Source organism: Fulmarus glacialis, unplaced genomic scaffold (assembly GCF_000690835.1).
Source record: "Fulmarus glacialis isolate BGI_N327 unplaced genomic scaffold, ASM69083v1 scaffold43740, whole genome shotgun sequence".
In the NCBI taxonomy this organism is placed as follows: domain Eukaryota; kingdom Metazoa; phylum Chordata; class Aves; order Procellariiformes; family Procellariidae; genus Fulmarus; species Fulmarus glacialis.
In genome coordinates this window covers 1-24,277 of record NW_009186629.1, presented here as the reverse complement: position 1 = coordinate 24,277, position 24,277 = coordinate 1, and the positions used below count along the sequence as shown (strand labels likewise).

At 36.5% G+C, this 24,277-nt stretch overlaps 1 protein-coding gene across 1 annotated transcript; it reads right to left on the bottom strand.

The window, feature by feature from the left end:
- Positions 1-2,127: 2,127 nt before the first annotated feature.
- CRYZL1 (crystallin, zeta (quinone reductase)-like 1) lies at positions 2,128-23,490 on the bottom strand. The gene is made up of 12 exons (XM_009572195.1): positions 23,425-23,490; positions 20,433-20,510; positions 19,830-19,902; positions 19,133-19,177; positions 14,882-14,950; positions 12,716-12,849; positions 11,797-11,908; positions 6,668-6,766; positions 5,548-5,669; positions 4,974-5,079; positions 3,254-3,299; positions 2,128-2,549 (listed from the first exon to the last, which is right to left on the bottom strand). The coding sequence occupies exons 1-12, from the start codon at positions 23,488-23,490 to the stop codon at positions 2,450-2,452; spliced, it is 1,050 nt and encodes a 349-aa protein (XP_009570490.1). The 3' UTR covers positions 2,128-2,449.
- Positions 23,491-24,277: the final 787 nt, after the last annotated feature.

The following is a 24,277-nucleotide window of genomic DNA, read 5'->3' as shown; positions in this document are numbered from 1 at the left end:
CGCTGCCCTACCACCGCTCTCCCGCCCCGCTTCGGCTAGTAAATGGGAAAAGCGTTACTGCCGAAATAGTAAATGGATTTCTGAATCCATTCTGAACCCAGCCTGAATGGATTTCTCCAGGCAGGTATCAAGGAAATCGCCACGTGGCTGCACCAAGACAAAAATCACCTGTGAAGATACTAGAACGTGAAATGTAAGACTAAACACACACTCTGTGTATTTGGAGTAGAAAACTAGTTTTGATAGCCATTTGTGGCACTGGTTAGGGCCCCGCTGGAGTATTTTGCTTCAGACTATGTTGCAGAAAGGCACCCATCCCCTCACCACCAAAAACTGGGCAGTAGTTTTCAGCCCATACTAGACATATGATCCTTTCCAAAAATACAGCTCTGAAGGCCATTAAATAAAATGATGGATTATAAAACTAATCCAGACACAAAGATGATTTTGAAGATAATGTGGCTGCCCTTAGCAGCAACCTACGCATCACTCACACGTCATCTGTGCGGGGCTTGAGCTCACCAGAGCAGAAGCATCCTCGGCAAAACCTGGGCAAGAGCCTGAGCTGGCACTGCTGCTGGCATGCCCCTCACGGTTATTAGCACTATGGGCAGCCATCACGGGGCTGTCGGATCAGCGTACAGGGAGCAGTGAAGCACACGCTGCTTTCTTGTCAAAGCTACGAAGGAACAGGCAAGCACCTGGCAGCCTTTCCCTCCAGAGCTGGAGAGCCTTGCTCTCGCGCTCAGAACTACTTTCTGCTTTCTTCTATCAGGGGATGTGCGAAAGAGGCGGCAATTGCTTAGGGAGCCTCATGAACCATCTTGTTCAAGCACATGTAAATCTAAACCTAGCATTATTAAAGAGCATTAGACAATGCTGAGACATCTCAGCCAACTAAATGCACCAAAAGGCAGCTTAACACCCAAAGTACAAAGAGACATTTGCTTCATAACCTGATCCAGCTGAGAGACCAAGACCACTTCAGCAACAGCTAGCCTTAGTCTATTGGATGTGGGGTTCAAAAGGCATTTATATATGTAGCTAGGAGCAACATATCTACTGAAAAAAGATCTAGTAAAATAAAAACTATACTATAAAATCTTTCTTCTGCAGTTTTGTCAGTGGTTGTTCCTGTTTTATTAAACCTTATTTTTAAAAATTTTGTTTCCTCTGATCTACTTTATTTTGCAACATTTAAGCTAAAATGAACAACATCAGGAAAAAATAAGCAGTTGGGTACAAAACTTCAGAATAAACATCAAAACTAACAGAGGATTCACATGCTCTGGACACATGTGCATAAAAGCATCACTTATTTTCAAGGCTGCATTACAACACATCAGTAGTAAAATAAGATTTACTCGTGGTTTTATATGCTTCCCTTGCATCATTTATCAAGAATCTACTACAAGTCTGGTGAATGATAGAAGACAGCTTAATCATGGTTCTAGATAATCTACTAGCACTCAAATGTTCCAACTTCATACTGTGGTTTAAAGTGCTAGTGTCCACTGTTGGAGCCATCCACACAGTGAAAATGAATAGCACACTTGAACAGAAAAGATATTTTTGTTCTCAAATAAGAGCAAGTAGGAAGCCATATGCTTTGAAGAAAGAAAAACAGCAGTTCCTTCCCTACTGCTGATTTGCAGATGGTTCATGGTAATGGAGGGTGTTGGATAAACAGATTTGAGCTGTGCTAGGCACAGGACTGCCTTAAAAGAGGGGAAGTGAAAGTGCACAGCATAGGAAGGTCTTACTGGAAAGATATCAAAGATAACATTACAGTAACAAGATAAATAAAGTGCCTCTAACATCTGAATGACACAATCAGCTTATGGACTCTAGATTTACTAGGTTTACTGCCTGGTTGCTAAAATGAAGAAAATCAGTTGGGGAGGGAACTCCTACTGTCAGTGCCATATCCTTCCCCTCTAGCATCCTTGCCAATTCTGAGGGTTTTGCCTGTCTTTCAATTAACTAACAATTTAAAATGTGGATTAAAGATTTAAGTGTATCGCAGAGAGTGCTCAGTCTCAATGCAGTCAAAAGCAAAAGATAATATAAAGGTGACTATCGGTAGGGGCTGAGAAAGGGAGGACTAATAAAAAACACCAGATTTTTTTTTTCCCTTTAATTTCTTGTGGCTGAAAAACAACGGCAACTGAGTTTGCCTGTAGATGTTACTGACATTTGTAATTGGGGCAGGGCAGACAAGATTTGTGTGTCAAGACCACCTCTTTAGAAGTTGCTGATGGGAACATTCTGCTCAACTGGATCCAAAAAAACCCTGAAGTCAACAGGAGCTTCACAGACCATTTGTACTGAGATACAAAAGATCTTTAAATTCTGGTTACAGAATTATTTTAAAGTGTACACTAATTTACTTCTCAAATACATTACGTTTCTTTATCTTCCACAGGCTTAGAAATCAGGAAATTGTGTGTCAGAACTGGATGACTTGTCTTTTTCTTGCTTGATTCTTCTGAACTATTTCCATAGAAACTTTGGCTTCATACAATGGGATCGGTTCATCCAGCTGAGGCCTAAAATGGAACAGTATGTCAGAAATGTCTGGTGAGCATGCTCAGACCAACAGAAATATTGCAGGACTACTGCTATAGACTTTACTTTCACTACGTAAACTTTACTCCTTAAACAAAATAAAAGTTTTATAGCATTGCTTGGGTTCACAGAAGAAGGGAAGAGACTTAAAGCAAACAGGAAACAGAAGTTAATTAAAGGATAGCCTTCTTACGGGGAAGAAGGAAAAAAAAAAAGGTGGTGGTGGTAAGGCTTTTGCTCAACAGCAATACTGTTATCCTGCATTAAGAGAAAGCATCTTCCATTCCCACCTCATTATGGGAGTCTTTGTATCTAGTGAAGCTGTCACTCTTCTCAGAAGAGTATTAGACAGACCTAATGTCTTTTACAGCCATCACCATTTCTCAATCAGACACACTGATGAGCAGCCAGATATATGCTCTTCCTCCACCAAGAAATGAATATGCTGCCTCTGTTAAATTTTGACATACAGCATAATCGTGGGATTTACCAAGTTTCCTTGTGCTTAGCACACTATATTACAAACAGAAATAGACCATAAACTGCTCCATATAAACTATGTGAGGCATCTTTTCCTCAGCATCCCAATATAAGTTTGTAGTACAGTGCTGGCCAGAATTTTCTGCTTCTAATCCTGAATTTAAAAAAAAAAAATACCATGAAAAAAAAAAATCACATCTCTCACCTGAAAATACTACTTGATAATTTCTCCATTGTATCTTCTAAGATGGGTATCTAAGAGGACTGTCAAGGTAACAGCGTATCTACAGATAAATTTTTCTATAATCACATTTGCTGACAAGAGCCCTTGTATCAATACAAAACCAACAGGATCAAGGCAAAGTGAAAATTAATCTTAATTCCAATCTTTAGATTGGATTTATGCACTTGTTTATACATCGGAAACCTCCTTTCCTGAAATAGTATGCAGAAATGAAATATGGAAAATGGAATTTTGAAAAATAAAGCAAAAGGGTTAAGATTGACAAATGCAGCCCGCACTATTACAGCATTAATCAATCAGAATGGCAATTGCATTTTTTTGTGCAGAATGAAGATGACAGACTTTGGTACCAGTTAACTATCCCTACTATTCATACAGACATCTGAGGTAAAAATCAAAATAAAGTTGGGAACATAGCAGAGTCTGTAAATTCTTGGAGCACCACTGTGCATCTGTAAGGGATCTTTGAGTTAATGACTAACATTCATGACAATGCAACAGATGAGGATGTATTTAGTTTTTGTATGAAACTCAAAAATAATGTTCCTTCCTTCATTTTAAGAGCAATCTGGTTGATATTTGAAGCTCAAGCCATTTTAAAAAGCAATCACCTTGCGATTTCTTCAGATAATATTAATGCCATATGCTCAAGAATTTCACAAGATATACAGATACACAAAAAAAGCAGATTTTTCCTTTCAACTTTTAAAGCCTGTTGTGATAAAACGTGCTGTTGTTATTAAAGATACCCCAGGAGATGACAGAAGAAATCTTCCTGTTTAGTCAGCTTACTTTTTGCATGTGGATAACTACTCAGTAAGCATTCAACAAAAATACCAAACTATAAAATGATTCATGATAACCTGCATCCCATAAATATTTCCTTAGTGTGCCTGACCTTGCCTAATCTACTTTGCAGTTTAGTGGAGGAGGAGGGGAGGACTTCCTTGCTGTATAGTTAGTCGTTTCACAAATATAATGACTTAATCCTCACCTGCCTCTGCTGTTCTGCTAAACTGCAAAAGTGATTCAGCAGATCTCAATCTGCAGTGCAGTATGGAATAGGGAGGGTCCTTAAAGCCATAAACAGACAAACCGTCCATTACTTGAAGCGATCCACTGAAAACTCGCACTAGTAGAAAGCTCAGAGTCCAGCTGCTTAAGACCAAATGTAGGTAATGCAAATGAAGGAGACATTCCTCCTCACACACCCACATCTTTGCTCTATAAATTTTATGTACATAACATTGCGAATAAGGAAAAGGTTAGGAAGTCAAAATAGTTTCACTTTTACAGTTAAACTGATTACATTAAGATTTACAGATGATGCATCTACTGCCCAAAAGAACAAAAAAATTTTCAAGAATGTCATATAGAATCAAATCTTCAATTAATTGCTTCAATCTTGAGCCAAAATACTGCATTTTCTCCAGATCGTGTGTTTTCTATTTCAGCACTGCTTTTAATGAAGCATGTAGAGACATAAATTTAGAAGGAATGCAGAGACTAGCTTAAAACTTGAGTATGTTATATTTTAGCTACACTGTATGCTTAGCTGTGCTGACCTTTAAGCCTGTGGTTACATGACTGAGTAGAAGAGAATCTATTATTTGGTTTCTCGGTTGAATTTCCATCCACTCATATTAGCAGTCAGTATTCAAAATGATGATTAAAAGGATATAGAGATACTTCCCTTGCTGTATATTGGACAAGTTCCATATCTCATCATTCAGAAAGGAGACAGTGGCTCCTTTAAGAAACAAGGAATGGCTATCTGGAGGATCCAGCTTAAACAAAATGAAGAAAAATGTTATTTAGTTATATTTTCCTATAAAAAATAAAGGTTAAATGGTTATTTTATATTGATGGTTAAAAAAACAAACAAAAAGCCACCCCTTGCCCATTCTTAGAACTTAGCAAACTTGTAATATTTACAGCTTTAAATGATACTTTTCTGTCTTGTCAAATAATTTAATACCCTGAGACAAACAAAATAGGTCCTTTAAAATTTGTCAGTATAGCCAAGCTACTAACATAATTTACTATCATCTTAGCGAATACAGCCCCAAAATTGTCCCAAAGGAAAATAAAAACATTTAATGCTGTATGCTTCCCATTTTCTGGACGTGAAAGTTTTCTTAAGTGAAAACTGATGTTATTTAACAATGGGGAACCATTCAGCCATGACAGAAGCTCACAGACACATCCATATATATACTGTTTTACAAACCAACTTACTGACACAGTATTTTTACCTGAAGATTTTTTTCTGTTGTTATCCAGTGTCCCCCAATACCAAGAAGAGTAATGATATCATGCTTGTGAGGCAACAACTGTGATTTTGAAGCTGATTCACCTTCAGCACTATATAATTTCACTGGGGGAGAGGGGGAAGAAAAGAACAAAATCATTTGAGCTCAGAATAAAATTCTGTTCAGAATGAAATGTCCATCTCTTCCTGTACTGAAAACCACATATCTTGGGATTCTTTACAGTCCTGTGTCTTCAAATACAAACAGGTTGCAATATACAATTTGACAAGAGGAAATGGCCTCAAGTTGCACCACGGGAGGTTTAGATTGGATATTAGGAAAAATTTCTTCACTGAAAGGGCTGTCAAGGACTGGAACAGGCTGCCCAGGGAAGTGGTATTTAAAAGACGTGTAGATATGGCACTTAGAGACATGGTTTAGTGGTGGACTTGGAGCGTTAGGTTTTCAGTTGGACTTGATGATCTTAAAGGTCTTTTCCAACAATGATTCTATGATTCTATTCTATGATTCTATATGCATATGAATACACACAATGAAAGATGCCTGTCTGGAACAGCACTACAATTAAATTATGCTGTTAGTCACATGAGAATATCTGAGAAGTAGAAGATTTAGGAAATTCAATATATATTTCTTTTAACACATTTTAGTGGAACTCTAAGAAGTTCTTCAATTATTTCAGCTAAAAATAGTAAGCTCAGAGTTTTCAACTATTACGACTGTTTTAGAATACAGATTGACAGTACTGGCAATTATGGCATAATTTTTGTATTAAAAATAAGGTAGCATAAACACTGATGTCACAGCTTTACTCTTTAAACACATTTTTCTGTTTTCATTTTTAAATAGAGGAAAATTTCAGACAGATTTAGCAGATGACTAACAGTATTCGATGCTTCCACTAGAGGGTGATATGAGGAGATCTTAAAGAGATCTTCCTTAAGGAGATCTATTGAGTAAAATACACACATAAAATTGCATGGGAACAAGCAACTAAATGTAATCGTCTGAAGTGATGCAGCCTCCACTTATATTACTTGGAAATAATAATAAAAAAACCACTAATGGTGCTCTGAAGACCAGATTTTCATCAGTTACATACCTCCAGCATCTAGAACAATATCTACTCCCAGGCCACCCGTTTCTTCCAAGCAGCTTTCTGCCACATCTATCTTTCCATTTGATACATCTATCACTCGAGCTAGAAAGAGAAGTATACTTGGTCAATTACAATAAAAATGTAGAGTTTAGATTCAGAGCATAACAGAAAATTTCTACTTTCTGAAAGTATTACAAGCAAGTTTGCAGCTAAGTCAAAAAAGCTAGCCAATAGTTTTTTCATTTTCCAATACAGTGCAAGATCAACACCAAAAACATGCGTTAGCTTAATGCAGAAGTAAAACTCACAAGTCTGTTTAGGCCCAAAAGAATAAAGTATGCTACTATAAGAATTAGAAATCCTTCTGTAAGTTCATTCTTTGCTATTCTTCTTTTCCAAAAGCGCCTTCAAAAATACCAAGTTCTGGAGTGACTAGCCATGTTATTGAAGCAAAAGAGAGTGGCCAAAAGATAAGGAGGCACCTTATGTCATGCCTCCCAACTTTCAACTTATCTATCAAATAATCATAGGAGTAATGCTTTGGGAGAGATTTCCAAGCATAGTCTTCTTCCCTTACTCTACATAAAACCCACCACTTCCTGCCAGTCCCTTGCAAGAGCCCTTCTCTTGCTTCCACATCATAGTGGGAGACAAAAACCTATTCTCCCTGGCATGGAGCTCTGTCTCCCAGTGCAAGTCAGAAGTAAATATGTAAAAACGCAATAAATTCAGTCACTTACGAGGCACTGACTTGACTTTTCTTATGATTCCAGCAAGTCTTTTAATCTTACTATATCCATCTTTTCTTTAAAATAATGCTTAGTAGCATTGTTACTTATCTCACAGCATGGATAAACTTATTAATATATTACTTTCTGCTTGATGTTTTTAACCTCTAAATGGCTCTCTGGGACATTAAGTAAGTATTTAGATGGAAGTATTTACATGTCCTCTTGAAATATTTCTGAACTAGAAGTCACTAATACATTTTCTTCTCATATATCTGTGATACCATATTTGTAGATGGTTATAAAGATAAACCACGGTGTCAGGAATAACTAGGGCAGAGAAGTAGCAGCTAAGGTTTTTAGTTTTGTTTCATAATTATGAGGTAGAACAAACATTTAGAAACTAAACAGGCCAAAGACTTCTCAGCAAAATGATAATTGAAATAACGTCAAATAAATTTGGAGGCACATTTCGAAAACATAATGGATTAAACTCAAATTTGCAATGTGTACCTACCCACTAAAGGCTGCCGTATACCTTCTTGAATTTAATCACAGGGGGTGGGAAAGAAGGAGAGAAGAAAAATTGCAAGAAACTGGTCATTAAGAAAAATATTAACATATACTCAGTTAATGCTTTGGGTTTTGTGGTTTTTTTTTTCCTTCCAATCAAATAATAAGATGCATTCAAATTCTTAGGTCAATCATTCAATTTTTTCACTGACGTCAAATGATCTGCCTAAAGAGAACACACATGGTCATAATTTAATAAAGATGTCACATTAATTTAATAATGATAGTCACATTCTCCGTATACAAATAAAACCCTGTAATATCATTTTCTTATTAGTTTCTTCAGTCAAGAAGTTAAAAGTTTTTTCTTAACATGGCAATTTGACATGGTATAAAGTTTCTACAAATAGTTTCACTTTTTGAGAATAATTCTGACTTAATAGACTCAAAGCCTGACAATCAAAAAGAAATGCAATAGTTTAATCAGTCTGACTGTTTTCTGATTTCTGTTTAGCAAAAATTTCCAGTTTTGTTACTTAATACAATAGTTCAAACAGTACTCATAAAAATTCTGTTCAATTTCCTTCCTAGCAAAATGCTGTAACAATTTCTCTCCAATGTGGAAAAGGCTGAGCAACAAACTATAATGTAATTCTCTATAATCCTTTGTCATTTATGCAAAATTTCTCACAAAACATTTCTAAATTAGTTCAGTTTCTTCTTCTGTGTCTTGCACAACTTCTAAAATAACATTATTCTGACTGGCAAAAAGGCTTCAGTTTCCCTCTTCTTTCGCTGTTGGTGAGAAGTAGAAATATCAGTATTTTCACAACTTGCTACCGGATTTTACTCTCAGCCAGTAAGTTCAGCTACAGAGTTTAAAAACTGTCACACAAAAGATCTGCTACTTGGTTTATTGAACATGGTCAAGAGAGCCATGAAATCACTAATGAGTTCTTACCAGAAACGTACCCACTGAAAGCTCAATATTGGTTTTAAAGGAAAAAAAACCCAAACAACAAACCAAACCAAAAAAAAGAAGGGGGTAACCTAGGGAACAGAAAAAAAAAAAAAAAATGTGTGTATATATATTTTTTTTTCTTCTATTCTCCAACAGAAACTCATCACATTATCACATTATTTATATTATATAATATTCTGTCTCTAGACTGAAACATGGGTATTAAAATTTCAAAATTTGTTATAATCCCCTCCTTCATACTATTATTATATTTACTCCAGAGATTACTGAAGACGTGCAAAGACCCCATCCTGTTGGTCTAAATATGAATCCTTAAACATTAACAGGAACTTCTACTTCAGGCACTGGAATTATATTTATTTAAAAAAAAAAAAAAACCCAAACCACAAACCCAACACAAAACCCTCCAAAATGCAAAAACAGTGGCTTTTTGCTTTCACACTCAAACTATTTCTCTTTTTAATGCTGTATCCAGGTTATATCTCTTTATGTGAAGTGAAGTTGCAATTAATTTTTTTTGCCCTAATGTTTATGTTCCACAAACATTTGCAAAACTGCTAAACTAAACTCCTATTGTTGTAAAACAAGCACATACATGAGCAATATAAGCGACAGCATTTTCACTGCAAGAGATGGTTATTTCAGTCATTTTATGAAGCAGCTAGTTATGCTATACGCTGATAACACAAACTGCTGCTCACTGAAAACTGACAGACTCTTGCTAAAAACTAAACAAAAAACCCACTAAACAAGCACAAAACTGAAAAAGCCTCCACCACAGGCATTAGAAGCCAGCTTAGATATAGCTAGCTACACTTGGGTTACTTAGAGCATTTATTTTATATTAACATTCATGTAACTTAAAAAAGCCAGCAAAAGTAAATATGCTAAGCAACCCAAAGTCATATAAATATAACAGGACTATCATAATAAAATTAATTGCAAAGTCCTTTCTTAGCTAATAAAGTTTTCACATCATTAGCAAAATATACCCATAAAATACTACAAAGCGAAGTTTTAGGTATTTTGTATTTACTCTTTTACCCTGTAACAGCTGGCATAACAAAGCTCTACATATCAACAGCATTCACAGAAATGTTTTATGTTCTGATGTCTGTAATGTCTACTATTACAGTAAAAAAAGACTTCTGAAACAAGAAAAGGAAAAAATAGCTTTTTTGTGAAGTTGCAAAAAAATAGAGGCACTATAAAAATCTAGAGACATAAGTCTGCCAGGTCTTAGAAGAAATGATTGCATTCCCAACACAAAACTTTGCAGTTCCCTGTTGAAGATCATTAAGGTCAGACAAGCAAAAACGTCTTTCTCCCCGCTCTTGTGTAATAACCTCTGCACAGCACTCCACTTCCTGCTGCATTATCAGCACTCCAAAGCCACTACTGGAAGAGCTAAATACTCACTTGGTAGGCTGGAAGTGAATCACTCCCTAACACTGCAGATGTGTGTGAACGTGCAGCCCCAGAATGCACGTGCACACTGTGTTGTCTCTGTGCTTCCACTGCCAGTTCTGTTCTCAGGAGCCAGAAAGGAATTAAAATTGACAAGAACTCTGTTCTCTCTGTGTCTAAAGAGCAGCTCTCTGGCTTATTTCATTCCTCTGCTAGCTTACTATTCTTGAGCCAGCAGGGAGAACACAAGGACAATACTATGTGCACCTGCATATCAGCAATGCCTGATTTTAGCGAGTCACTAAGAACAAAAGAGGAGATTTGAAAACTGCTCTAATTTGCCATTTGGCAAGCCAAGATTGTTAACGATATTACTATGCAAAACAACAAAGGAGAAAGGAGTCAAGGACAGTTAACCTTGACGTTATCTTTTTAATCAGATGTCATCTTAACCCACATATATGTTGATTGATGTGACTGTAATATATGTAGACATGATAACTCACTACACAATGCTTTCCCCAAAAAGATATTTTTACAAGAGACACAGCTACTCTTACTTAGACTTCTTTGAATGACAACAAAAATCATACACTGAAAAATAAACTTAGTGATTATACTGGGGCAGTCTCTGCATTTCGAGGATGAAGTATCAGACACTAGTTTTAACCTTTTGTTCACTGTACAGCAAAGTTCATGGACTGCAATCAAACTGGACTTTGCAATGCCATTTTAAAACTGTCTGAATAAAGAAATATTCTACCTTCCTTCACTCTGCAGCACTGAAATAAGAAAAAGTTTCATCAGGAAAGATGCTAGTAGCTTTTACATAGAATCTTTTCCCACGGTCCAAATAGCACTGTTATTTTGAGGGGAACCCCCCCCAAAACTTAAGTATCAAAGAGAAGAAATGGAAAAAGTCATAGATGAGTGCAAGTATTACGTCTAATGCAAAGCTCATTTGGAAAATAGGAAAATGCAGAGCCTTTGAGCGTCCAGCTACTGTTGTGACAGTACTTGAAAGAGAGCTGCCACACAGCTTGATAAAATACTATTAGAAGTAATTTGAGTCTGATGAATACTGTATCTCAAGTATATGATTACATCTGAACTCTGGCTCAGGTACCTAGATTACATACTGTGATATTGGTGATTTAGTAATGCTTTCTTCTTGTTCACAAGCAACAATTTTATAAAATGAAAAGACTTCTTGAGTAGTTAGGCCAAAAGCCAGCACTCAAGCACTATTATGTGAGATGGAAAATACTGAAAGACAGTCATCACAACTTAAATGAAGAATAACAATGCCATTAAATACACCTAAAATATAAGTTAAATGCCTATGGAGTACAGAATAAAATTTAAAGCTATTTAATTAGACTATTTATAAACTTGTATTTCAGTTTTCAGCTACTGAAATAAGTCCTTAGACTGAAAAAAAAAAAATTTTTTTTTTGAGACATTCTTCAGCATAAACTTTAGCACTGAAGAATCTAACTTACCCACAGGAGGTCTAAGCCTCTCCAGGTACTGCTTATCTTCAAGCCTGTATGCAGTAGAGATTACTTTAGCTCCTCTGTGTTGTGCTAACTGAATAGCTATTGTACCGAATGGCTGCAGAAAAAGAAAGGTAGATGAATTTATTTACAGCAACAATTTGATGCAGTTTAAGAAAAATTATATTGCAAAGGAAGTTCAGGAGAGTATCCAGAAATGAACTTACTCCTTCAATAAAACATATCTGAACCAAGAATTTGAATATTCACAGATTTGCTTCTGTTCCAGGTGAGGTCAAAAAAGTATTTTCATTGATTGGGAAGCTCTGAATAAACTTTTAGGAGTTAACTGGTTATCCTCTTCAACAAAATAGCTCAGATTCTACTTTAAGTAACACAAGTACCATAACTGCAATTGCAACTTGTAGCTTTGGGCTTGCTTGCTTGTTGAAGGAAGAAGTGCTACCAAGGAAAAAGCCCCAGCCACATTTACATTAACGAATCTTGGCTGAGGCAAGCTCCACATCTTCATTAGCAATAAAAATTGCAGTAATGCAAATGAAATTATTTATATCTAAGAGAAGTTAAAAAGCAGTGGTGGGAAAGGAATAAAAAATTAAGGCACTTTCCTCCAGTTACACCCGAGGGCTTAGGGTAAAACTATGTCAATGTAAAACGCCAGAAAAGAACTACCTCTTCACTACCCACACAACAAGTAAAGGACTGTATTCTTGGCTCAGTATCTTATGTGGGAGGGCCTTTCCTATTAATCCATTAAGTTAAGGGCACTGCCAGGAGTAAAATACAAGGCTTGATAAGTTTAGTATGTTGTCAGAAATCCAATCGTTCTGGTGATAAGACAGTTATTTATGGCAGTGGTTATCTTCTGTTCCAAAATTGCTATCATTGCACAGTTGTTACCTACACTTGCTCCATCCATTACAAGGACAGTTTTTCCAGGAGAGACTTGGGAAAGGTAGTGTAAAGCTGTGTATGCTCGGACACCATCACGAACAGTCCCCGCTGCTTCAACCCAACAAACTTTTTCTGGTTTACGAACTAATTTTGGGGAAAAAACAAACAAACAAAAACAGATGGGAAAAAAAAAGCAAGTCCCTGACATTTCACATCAGAATTATTTTTCAGACTTCATAAATTTCTAAAACATGAAAAAAATTATACAAGTCAAACCATCTACAAGTGTAATTATGATCTGTTTCACAAAGGCAATATTCCAATGTTGTGGCAGTGTTAGGTCAGCCTCATGGAGTCCAAGTGGAAAAAGCAGCTGTTATTCCAAGAATAATCAGTTTGCTTCTGCAGCACTCTTGTAAGCAAGTGCAAATACAAATACAGTATTTAAACAGGAAAAAGGAAAAATAGGCCCACTTGCTACCATAACCTCCTGACAGAAATGATCTGAGGAGGTCTCTTCTCCTTTTCACAAAGATAATTCTGACACAGAGAACATACAACGCGAGTTCCAACCCATGAGTTCCTAATCCTCTTTCTCTATACGTTAGAATCTTCTACTTCATAATCCATTGGTATAAACAGCTTCTGGAGGTTATAAAACATTTTAAGAGAGATAAAGGTCAAGACAACATTATTTGTCATCTCTGTTTTCTGTTGTCTCTACCTACAAGACGCTTAAGAGTTTTCCCATTCTATCCACACACTTAAAAGCCTGGGGAGGTAACGTTAATGAAGTACTCTGTTAACTAGAAATCACAAGTTCAAACACTATTTTTAATGTAAGCAATTTACATGATTTAGCAGGGACCTTGATACTAAGCTAGAAAATCATCATAGCCCAGCTGATAGTCTAGCACAGAACTGAACTACGTAAGCGCAATCCCCTTGAGGCACGCTAGAAGGGAAAAAGACTGGAAAAGTTTGGTCTGTCCCTTTAAGCACAAGAATTGATAGTGTAGCCTGAATCGGGGAAGCTATGAAACAACATAAGCCATGCGATCACCTGGGATCATTTATAAGTGTGCCGGAAAAGAATTCTAGGGATCATCACCAGCATCATCACTTTGTGTGACAGTTCATACTAGCACAAAGTAAGCTACTGAAGGTAATACAAAGTCAGAAATATTTTCTACCTATAGCTAATGTAAACAGTGATGAGGCAGTACAGACCTCTAGATTTCATTTTGCTTGATTTGTACTTTTAAGTGTTACAAAGAATAAACCTTATTTTTTCATCTCCATGAGTCCATGACTTATTTTGCAAAAACTGCCATAGCTAGTCAGGAAGATTTCATCTTCAAACAAGTCAACATAAATAATACTTGTTTACCTCTCATATATATTAAAAAACATGGAGATGATATTTTACTATATTTTATGCAATAAAGGTAGGGTTTCGGTTTTGGTATAAACAAATTTAAAGGAGCCATCTCATAACTACACAGGTTGAATTCATGGACAGTCACAGAAACACAATACAAACTAATTTGAGCAAAAGAATAGCTTGCTCAAAGTAACACAACAAGCTGTTGGGAGAAGCTCATATATTCCCAAATTTAGTATTCTACACATTAAAGCACTCTATGCCCAGAAAGGGGAAACTGAAAACTTGCAATAATTGAAGAGAATGTTTCAATATTAGGTTTTCCCCAATCCTCATTCCCTGAAAATTCCTTATTCCAGCTTCTAGTCTGCTAATTTTATCCCATCTGTTAGTCCAGTCACAAGTGATGCTTCTGGATTGAGTCAAAGTGAGGAAAAAAGCAAATTTCTCCTCATTTAATTTTGTGACAGATGGGGTGAGGAAAAAGTAGAAAGACAATGAAGCTACAAAAAGGGAAGTTAGAAGGGAAAAAAAAAAAAAAAGAAGAGTCAGCTTGTGTGGTTTAGGCAAAATATTAACCCATTAAACGATAACAGCAAAAGAAAAAACCCTTGAGAGTACATAGTATTCAAAGCTTCTGTGAACAGGTGGAGTAAACAGAATGTCTGAATGTTGCTATACAAAACAAGTTTGCCCAAAGGTCCAAGTCAATTAGCTACCTATCAGAAAAGCTAAACTGAAGTCTAAAGATACAGTAAATGTAAATAATAGCAAAATATATGAACTACGTACCCAAATAATGCTCATGAACTAGAATAACTTCACAAAGACCAGACTCTTCAGAATCCAGTGGCAAAATTCCTGAAAAAAATTGAACATAGACCTTTAATTTCAAACAAGTACACATTATAACCAAAACAAGCTCCTAATGAAACTGTTAGTTCCACTTGGTCTGTGGTTCAGTTGCCCTCTTGTCAGGTTTATGACAGGTTAAGAAAATTTGGCAAGGTAACGGCCTGTAATCTCTATGGGCACAGTGCACAAGATTGTTCCAAAGGTGCTCCAAACAGCATTTTGGGGTTGGGGAGAGAAAGAATGGGGACGGTACCGAGTGCTTTTTGCTACTGGCATGCTTTATTTTTGTCAGGTCATGTCTGAACTCATTTCACACTGCTCTCACTCTGATGAGTGCTCCTGTTTCTACTCTGGGCCATGGCTAACAAAGAAGAAAATCAAGCTCTCATATTGCAGATGGGCACAGACCAAGCCACACTACAGATACCTCTACTCTTCCATCCTGATGCCTGTAAGTGTGTTGTTAGCAAAGGCAGCAAAAAAGGGACAGAAAGAAGCACAGGAAGAACAAGCAAGAATGCATGAGCGTAAGTTTTAAAAAGCTGGAGTAGAGAAGAGGAACTGAAGGAAAAAACCCACCCATGGAAGACAAAGAAAGCAAACAGAGAACAGGCAGAAGAAAAAAAAAGAAATCCATCCTGGTCATAAAAGTACTTTTTTCCTCCACTGGCCAAAGAAGGAGATGCATGAACAGTAGGTTCTGGCATCCGATCAGTCTTCTGAATATATGTACCCTCTTTCCTTGGTAGAACAATATTTTCTTCCCTCTCCCATCTAAATCTTATACTCCATTTAGACCAAAGCAAGGGCTTTGGCTTAAAATCCTCAGCAAATTTGCCTGCTATTTCCAGTCTTTCAGTCTAACCATTAAAAAATGATTACCCTACAGCGCTTGTATGCATCTGCAGATCTCTCAAGGGTTTATCTATGGAATAATAATAATAAAAAGTCCAAAGTAGCTAACTACAGCAGCTATTGTGCAATTAGGAAATAATGCAAGAAGGGCAAGGATCTCAGAACAGAACACACTTTCTTACAACATCACTATCAATTCTGTCTTACTTTCATAACTTAAGTCATCCTCTAATCCTTTAATTTAGCATACAAAATACAAACATGTATGAAAGAATGTCTGTAAGAAATATCTCTTCTATCTCATAGCATCATTCAGATTTTGATGATTAATACAATATCGTATTTCAAATGTTAAGAAAAATATCCTTATAGTAAACTAAAATAGCCTTGGCACCTAAACCAGTTTGCATTCTAACATCTTACTATAGAAAAAGCAAAACACAGAATGAATAATACATGAAGACATTCCTTTTCTCGACAGATGCAAAAGTTCAGGAACAAGTTACATTATCTCCTAACACTCAAGACAGCCTCCAAGGAGTCATTATACATTGCCATCAACTCACATTGATTTCAGGGTCTCTAAAACCATTCACAAAAACATGACCCTTATACTAAGAGAAAGAACCGTGCCCTTAGTATACCTCATAATGCTTACAGAAGCTCCAACATGAAGTATAGACCTTTATTTTATGTATGCTATACACATCAAGCATTCGACACAAGTACAAAATTAGGTTTTTCACATTACTTGTCAGAAATACTCCACATAGCGTAGGGCTTTCGTGCATTGATTAATTATGTATTCAATAATAGGGCATATGGAAGAACTGACACGCAAACTGGCTAACCACCAGTAAATCTAAGCAGGTACATTTATATTTAGGTTCATGTCTCCAAGTATTTGTGGCCAATTTAATGCTCAGAATATTTTTCCCTGCACTTATTTTAATGAGGAACATGGCATAATTGATTGCTAAAAGATTCTGAGAGCAACAAATGAAACTGAGTGTAACCTTGAAAGAAAGTCAAGAATGTATCTCAAAACAAAGAGATTTTTGGCTGGTCTGATGTTTTACTACTGTATTTTTCTTGACCAAACAAACAATTATGTATTAGAGAATATATTATATAGACTAAGAAGTCTCCTCTGGAAGATTAAAGAAGGATCAGAAAAACTTGAAAAGCAAGAAACAATTCTTGGTATGATTTTAGGAAGAGATTAATGATTTAACACACCAAGTACTTCCAGTGAGCACAGTACTATTCTTACATGAAAAAGAGTAGATTCATAAATAAGGACCGTGTTACCATATTATTACAGTTAAACTCAGTAAGGAGTATATACCAGGACTATACTCTTCGATAGAAGGACAGACTTTTCAAGTAGAAATATTTTTCTAACAATTGTATATTTTGGGACAGTTTGATGTTATTAAACACACAGGTAACCAAACCATTTGGCAATAGCTCTTTTAAATTTTCTTTTAAATCTGCTCATTCGTTAACTATGTATAAACTCACAGCAATAGTAACTGGGAAGTGTGCTTGTTAGGAAAGATTTACCATAACAGAAATATTTCACTCCTATCTTTTGTCTTTATAGCATCTATATTGGATGCATAAGGTTGAACAGCTGTTTGGAAGGGAATGCTATGAGATTTCAGTATTTAAAGAAGTGGGGTTTCTTTCTTTCAGGGCTAAAAATATTTAATGCTGTTTTCTTCATCTTCTGATTTCCATACGTGTAATTCTGACTTTTCTGTACCTGCATTCGCAAACATTCGGTATTCAAGAATAAAAAACACAGACAACGGAAGTCTCAGACAAAATGAATCTGCTTCTTTCATGACCCAAGTACAGATTCCATTCCCTTAATGTCAGATTTACACTGAAGTAGCTCAGCTGATTCAAAGTAATTATTCTATATTTGAATTAACAAGAATGGAATCAAGTCCTAATTCACAAAAAAACCCAACCCTCCTACAGCCACTTAGAACGTCACTTAGACCTCTCAGGTTCACTGATGTATTTTCAGAGGGTTTTTTTTTCCTAACTACTTACTGAAACTGTATTCCTTCAGCTACAACAGAAGGTGATTGAAACACAAATACCATTTTGAAATATTCAACAGATGCAGCATATGTCAGTAAGATATTTAACCAAATGAGCAATACTGTTCACAATAGTGATACTATTCATAGTTCAAAGTTAATTCATATACAAGACCAGAAAATGCCTGGCCATAACTGTTCTACTTTATTAAGCAAAGCAAAGCCACTTCTGTACCCCACAGAATGGAATATTAATTCCCAGCTGTAAGAATTACACCTTCTGTGGCGAATAAATAATAATAATCACGTATCTTATTCCATTAGATTTAAGCTAACGATATGAAAGGTCTGCGAAAGTTTTACCAGGAAAAGAAAAGCCCCAAACACTTTCCATGTGATTTTTGACCTGGAAGTCTGTTTTAAACAACAAAGAAAAAAAGTACAGCGATTACCACTTGCCCTTCTGATGGTTTCTCTGACAATAATGTCATAGCAGGATCATAAAGCATGGACTCCCTGTGGTTAAGTTAGGGGGGGAAACTTTCATGAACTCTAATGTGCTCTAAAAATGAAGATTCTGGAAAACGAGCAGCTTGAATCAGTGTTTCTTTTTAAATATGGCCTTGTATTTAGCAAAACACCTGAGTACATGTACTGCTTTTGGCAGCTCAGAAAATCCAGTAGAACTGGTGAACCTACTTGCATGTTTAACTTAGGACCACTCTTGATTTCTGTACTCAAATGGGAATTGACGTGATCTAGAGGAAACTGAAGAGCCTTCAGTATGCTTGAACAAGAGAGTCATCGCTAGCAGTTAAGAGTGTATTTTTATATCATCCTCAAGAAGGCAGGAAATCTAAGCCTAGACTTTGTATCATGCACGGAAATCAAAAGATACATATTAATTACATTCAGGATGGTGTTATAAATACAAATAATTGTGTATGTATTCAGATAGTTGCCTTTAGAACACTCACTCCACATAGCTAATTGGACCCAGATGTATATTCTTAAAGATTCAGTGAATGCAGTAGGACTATGACAGATTACATTAGCTGAGGACGTGAACTTCCATTCTTATAACTAAAAAACTTCCTTAAGAGAACACTTTTAGAATACAATTTTCATTTATAAGTGTCACAATTACTCATGTGACACTAGTTGAATCTTTGAAAATAAATGTCTAATTGTAGCTTTAGCAATTATTATAACCTCAGCCATTCATTATAAAAAGATTACTAATTGTGTTAGTTGATAAGGCAAACAAGCATTAACTTACCCACCACTTCATCATCTGGCTGAAAAAAGGTCACCTTTCTTCCAACTCAGGAAGAATATATGAAAAGGAGGAAAGAAGGTATGAAGATAAATGTTTATAGCGGAAATTGAACATGCAATTGAGAGCACTGTTTATCACTAGGTCACAAAACTAAAAATATAGCCTGCTAGTGAATTTTTTTTTTTCCTATTAAATATGCACATACCAAAACCAAATGTTTAATTCACTAAACTTTGGCACCCCATGTACAAACAGTTACATGCAAGTACACACGTATATGTGTTTGAACGATCTAGGCTTTAAACTACGCATCAAAGGTGGATATATCAGTGAAACACTGCCGAAATTCCTGAATGTTATTTTGTCTTCACTATTCCAACAAATGATTTTTACAAAGAAATTAAAGATTTTTATAGCATGTGCAGCTAATATCTTAAGATCTCAGTATATTTTATTTAGAAAGCTGTCGTGCAATTTTTTTTTTTTTTTTACACTCTGAACAGATATGCAGGAATTACAATTCAGTTTCTTTTTTTACTTTCATTTCAGTATCATTACTGACTTAGGGGAAGCCTCATTAAAAAAGCAAATACTTCCTACTATTAAAGGTGTACCATGAAAACAGTATTTATTTGTTCTGGATTACCAGACCTTAATTCTTGCTCCATACCCTCACAAGACAATTACACTAACTTACCTTCCAGTACAACTCCAGAAATTTCTCGACCAACAGGTAGAAGCTCCTTCTCCAGTTTAATTTCTGACAGAAGCTAAATGAAAATAATGGTTACAACATTCTCACTGAGGTTCAAAATTTGTATATTTATTATCATCTTACAGTGTTTGATATTCACAGTAGGAAAGTTGGGCCATTACCAAAATGTTACCTGGGGGAAAAAAGTACAAACAATTCCTCATTTAATATTAAAAACTTTGCACTGTTTTTCTGAATTTAAATTTAGAAGCATGTTAAAAAAAATAAAAACAGAGTTCTTAACAGGCAAGCCAAACTGTGACTTAAAGTCAGTATGCAGAGGATGATAAAAGGGATTTACTGTAAGAGAACTCACAAATGACAACTGATCTTTCTCCATAAATTAGGAACCAAATTACAGGTGCTTTTTATTTAAAGAGATATGCAAGAATACCACATCAATCCTGTGCCCTCCTTCTCAGCAGTGAAGCCATATCCTCAGATGGCATAAATGGAATTGTGCCAATTACCAGCTAAGGCCCTGGCTTAGATCTTCAACGGAAACTGTAAACACCTCTAGCTTTTATAAAAAAAATAAGCAAATACCTTTGTATCTATCCAGCTCAGTGCACAGGCTCTAACTTGTACTTTCACATCATTGTCTCTTGTAGGAGGAAGGTTTTCCTAGGACAAATTTATAGACGTTACATTATACAATGCAACATGAATGTGCTAGTAGGATCCTCTCAAGCTCTTGAAAGCACTTTTCCACAGAGTCTTTTTTTTAGATTGTTTTGTAGTCAGAACAAGAAATTTCTTTCAATGAAAAGGGAACTGATATCACAATGGATTTACAACACCATTTTGAGTACATGTATATTACTATTACAAACTGACCACTAGACCTTACTAAACCTCAACAGACACTGACATTATTTTTCTGCCTTTTTTTTTTTTGCAAGTTAAATATCACACCCTTATCTAAAACAATTTTAGTAAGTAATTACCTCCCTACTGTCTACCTAACAAATAGAAGGATCTTTAATATTAAAACTATACTGCAAGAGTGATGGAGAACTTTAAGAGAATTTTGACATGAATGTCTGACATACTGTACTGACATACTGAGGTAAATATTGAAGTAGTGCAGATAGTGTCAAAGAAATAACAACAATTCTTATCGGTGCTAACTCCCACAAATGATGGGCACCTCACATACAAAAGTGTTCTACTAACGGAGTCTCCCCTTACTATTTCAACTTTTGGTTCTGGGATTGATATGCGAAATGATTTTAAGTAGTTGAGTACTGCTACTTTAAAGTACTTAATTAGCTAAGTTGATTTCTGGACTGCTGACTCCACACAGCTCTCCATCTCAGGTACTGGAGGCAAAATCATGTCTTTCCATGTTATACTGTAGTCTGCAGTTTAGATGGATGTCTGTTGGAATTTTAAGTGAAACACTTATCATAAAGTCATGAGAGCGCTTTGTTTCTACTTCTGAAGTTAAGATATATTCTTAAGTGTTTAAGCTTCCTTTGATTTTTTTTTTAAACTCTTCCCAAGAAACAGCTGTTGCTTTTCTCCTAGGCTTAGCAACATGAACAGTAACCTCTGTCCAAAGAATATTGAGCTGAACTTTTTCTCACCCCAGCTGAGTTAAACACATGCTGTTCCTTTAAAATTGCAAGGCATTTTGCCAGTCAGACTGACCTCCTGCTCCTCAAACCAAAGTGGGTTCTCACTCTTTGTTCCACAAAACAGAAAAGCCATTAAACTGTTCAACTATACGAATTCCGCATTTAAAAAAAAAAAAAAAAAAAGAAGTTAGAATCTAAGGGACTTACGTAATTTATGTAAATTTAAGATTATATTGTCTTTTGGAACTATCCTTTTGGTATGCATAGCTCAATGAACCTAATTACTGCTATACAATGCACAAAATAAAACTACTTGTCTTTATAAAAGAATACAAGTCTTAAGAACAAAAAGAGACGATGAAATGTTTGTGCTGTTAACTAGTTCCTGCCTTCATAATTTAAACGTGTCATTATTAGGAATTGATCAAGCACCATATAAGGAAGTTTGCTATGGAAATTCTTCATCTTTTTGTTATCCACGACTGTTCTATTAAGGTCTCCTCAGCCAACTAGCTTTCCTTTTCCTCACTTTTTTCAATATTTATTTCCATTTAAGATGAAGATTCCATAGTGCTGGTCATTACACAGACACCTGCAGAATCAGTTCCTGTCTGAAAAGATTTAAATAGGCAAGCAGGCAGACAAAGTCTACCCACAGGAGTGCAGTTTCAAGATCTGCTTTAGCTTACCTAAGACTGTACCAGAGCTGTCTGGCTCACCTGTTGCCAGCATCTACATATTCCCATCCCCCCCTTTGTGTTGGAGCTAGCAATCATGGAGCCATCACAATAATGTGAACTAACTTGTAACAAATTACTAGTTTTCACCTGGATAAGTAAGCTGATGCATCTCACCTTATAGCTGCGTGACTCCTAAAACCATTACAAGGAAGAGAACAAAAATGTGCCGCTGAAAGGTGAACAAACCTTTTCAGCAAAAGCACAATTTCACAATCGGTTTAAGTAGATCTGAGACTGCTCCACGAATATCCACCTTGGTTGTATCAAAATCACCCATCTCTTTGCATCCTTCTCTTCAGGCAGTTCGTTAGATGTGCTTCACTACTGGCACTTTGCAGCTTCTCAAGCAAGATTCTCACCAGTACTACATAGCTTCATTTTGATACGTGGCTCAAAGGTATATTTAGGTATCCATATTACACAGGTAATATACACAGGTATATTTAGGTATCTGTATTACACAGGTATACACAGGTATCTATAGTAATTTATTTTGTACCTATAAGAGATTTAAGAACACAGGTTCACATCCTCAAAACCATGTACGCATTTTTCTACTGTTCAGACACCCATACTGCATCGATACACACTCATTGACATCCTTTTTTAGCCATATGCCACAAGCTCATGTGTACGCACTTATCCAATTAATGTTTGCATCAAACTGACAAAGATTCTTCAGCACAATAGTTTCGGCTAAATTTGACAGCAAAATATTTGTCTTCTTGTTGTTCCTTTAAGTTGTAGGAAAATAGGTAGCTAGACAAAGGAGAATTATCAATGCCTCTGAGAAAAAGACTGCACTGTGATCTCAATCTTCACTAAGAGCAAAGAACTCACAAGAGGAATGACAGTAACAGTAGGAACATTCCAAACACGATAAATTTCTCCAGCTGTATTTCTACAGTGACCAGAAAATCCAGCCAGGAGATGTGAATCCTACGAAGCCAGGGTTCATTTTTCACGCCTGCAAAACTTCTTTTTAAAATACAGACACCAAAACTGCACAGAGAAATTTAGCACTGGTCTTGCCAAGTGCTGCATGATGATGGTAAAATACACCTCCCCTACTTTCATTTACCTGCCTGTACGTGCAAAGATTACACCAGTTCTTTTTAAGTCTACAGAAGAGTTAGGTGTTTCAATTCCCTTGTGGCATTCAGCCACACTCTCTTCTTCCACTCAATGATTAATAGTGCTATTATGATCGGAACTCACCCTTTCCTGGAAGACAAATGTCATTTCCTCTCCAGGTGAATTCTGCTGACAATACAAGGCCTTCATAGTGATCTGAAAAAAGACACAGCAACCAAACTGTAACACATCCAGTATCTAAAGAGCAAACAAGTAATTAAAGCTTTACGTTGCTTTATAAGCAGAATAGCGATTGTTTGCAAGCAACACAGGTCCTATGAGTCCTTCCAATACGTAAATTCTAAACCAGATCAACAGATAAGGCAAGATATGGTGTTACCTGCAACAAGTTACATCAGTATTTTTGACCATAATATAGCAAATACGAGGGACTGAGGATGTACAGCAAAAGGCAATGAACGATACGCAGGATTTACCGATTGGTGGTCCAATGCAGTAGATGGGTTGTTTGCCACTCAGGCTGGAAGGCACACAATTTGACTAGCTCAGACAAAGGCAGCGCGAAGGGCGATATAACCAGTGCAGGAATACAAGGAACCTTACGTACGACTTCATTAAAAATCACAACTTGGGTTTTTGGTCTCCTCTCCCAACTTGGCATATGTTGTCCTCAACAAACAAATAAAAAAAAAAAAAAAAAAAAAAGAGGGCTCTCTAAGTTAACAGGAAAAAGAAAAGCACAGAGCAGAGAGGCAGAAAACCATGCGGCCATTATGTTGCTCCTGGCAGCGAGCACTAACACTTCAGGGGCCGCCCGAGGTTGAAGGGGCCGCCCTGAGGCACCTCGCCTTTCAGAAAGGCAGAGCAGCGCGGCAGCCGGGGCCCAGCACAACCCCGACCAGCCCCGCAGGGAGCCCCGAGCTCGGCGGTACCGGGCCACTTTGGCTGGCTCTCGGCGCGCTGCGGCCCCAGCACC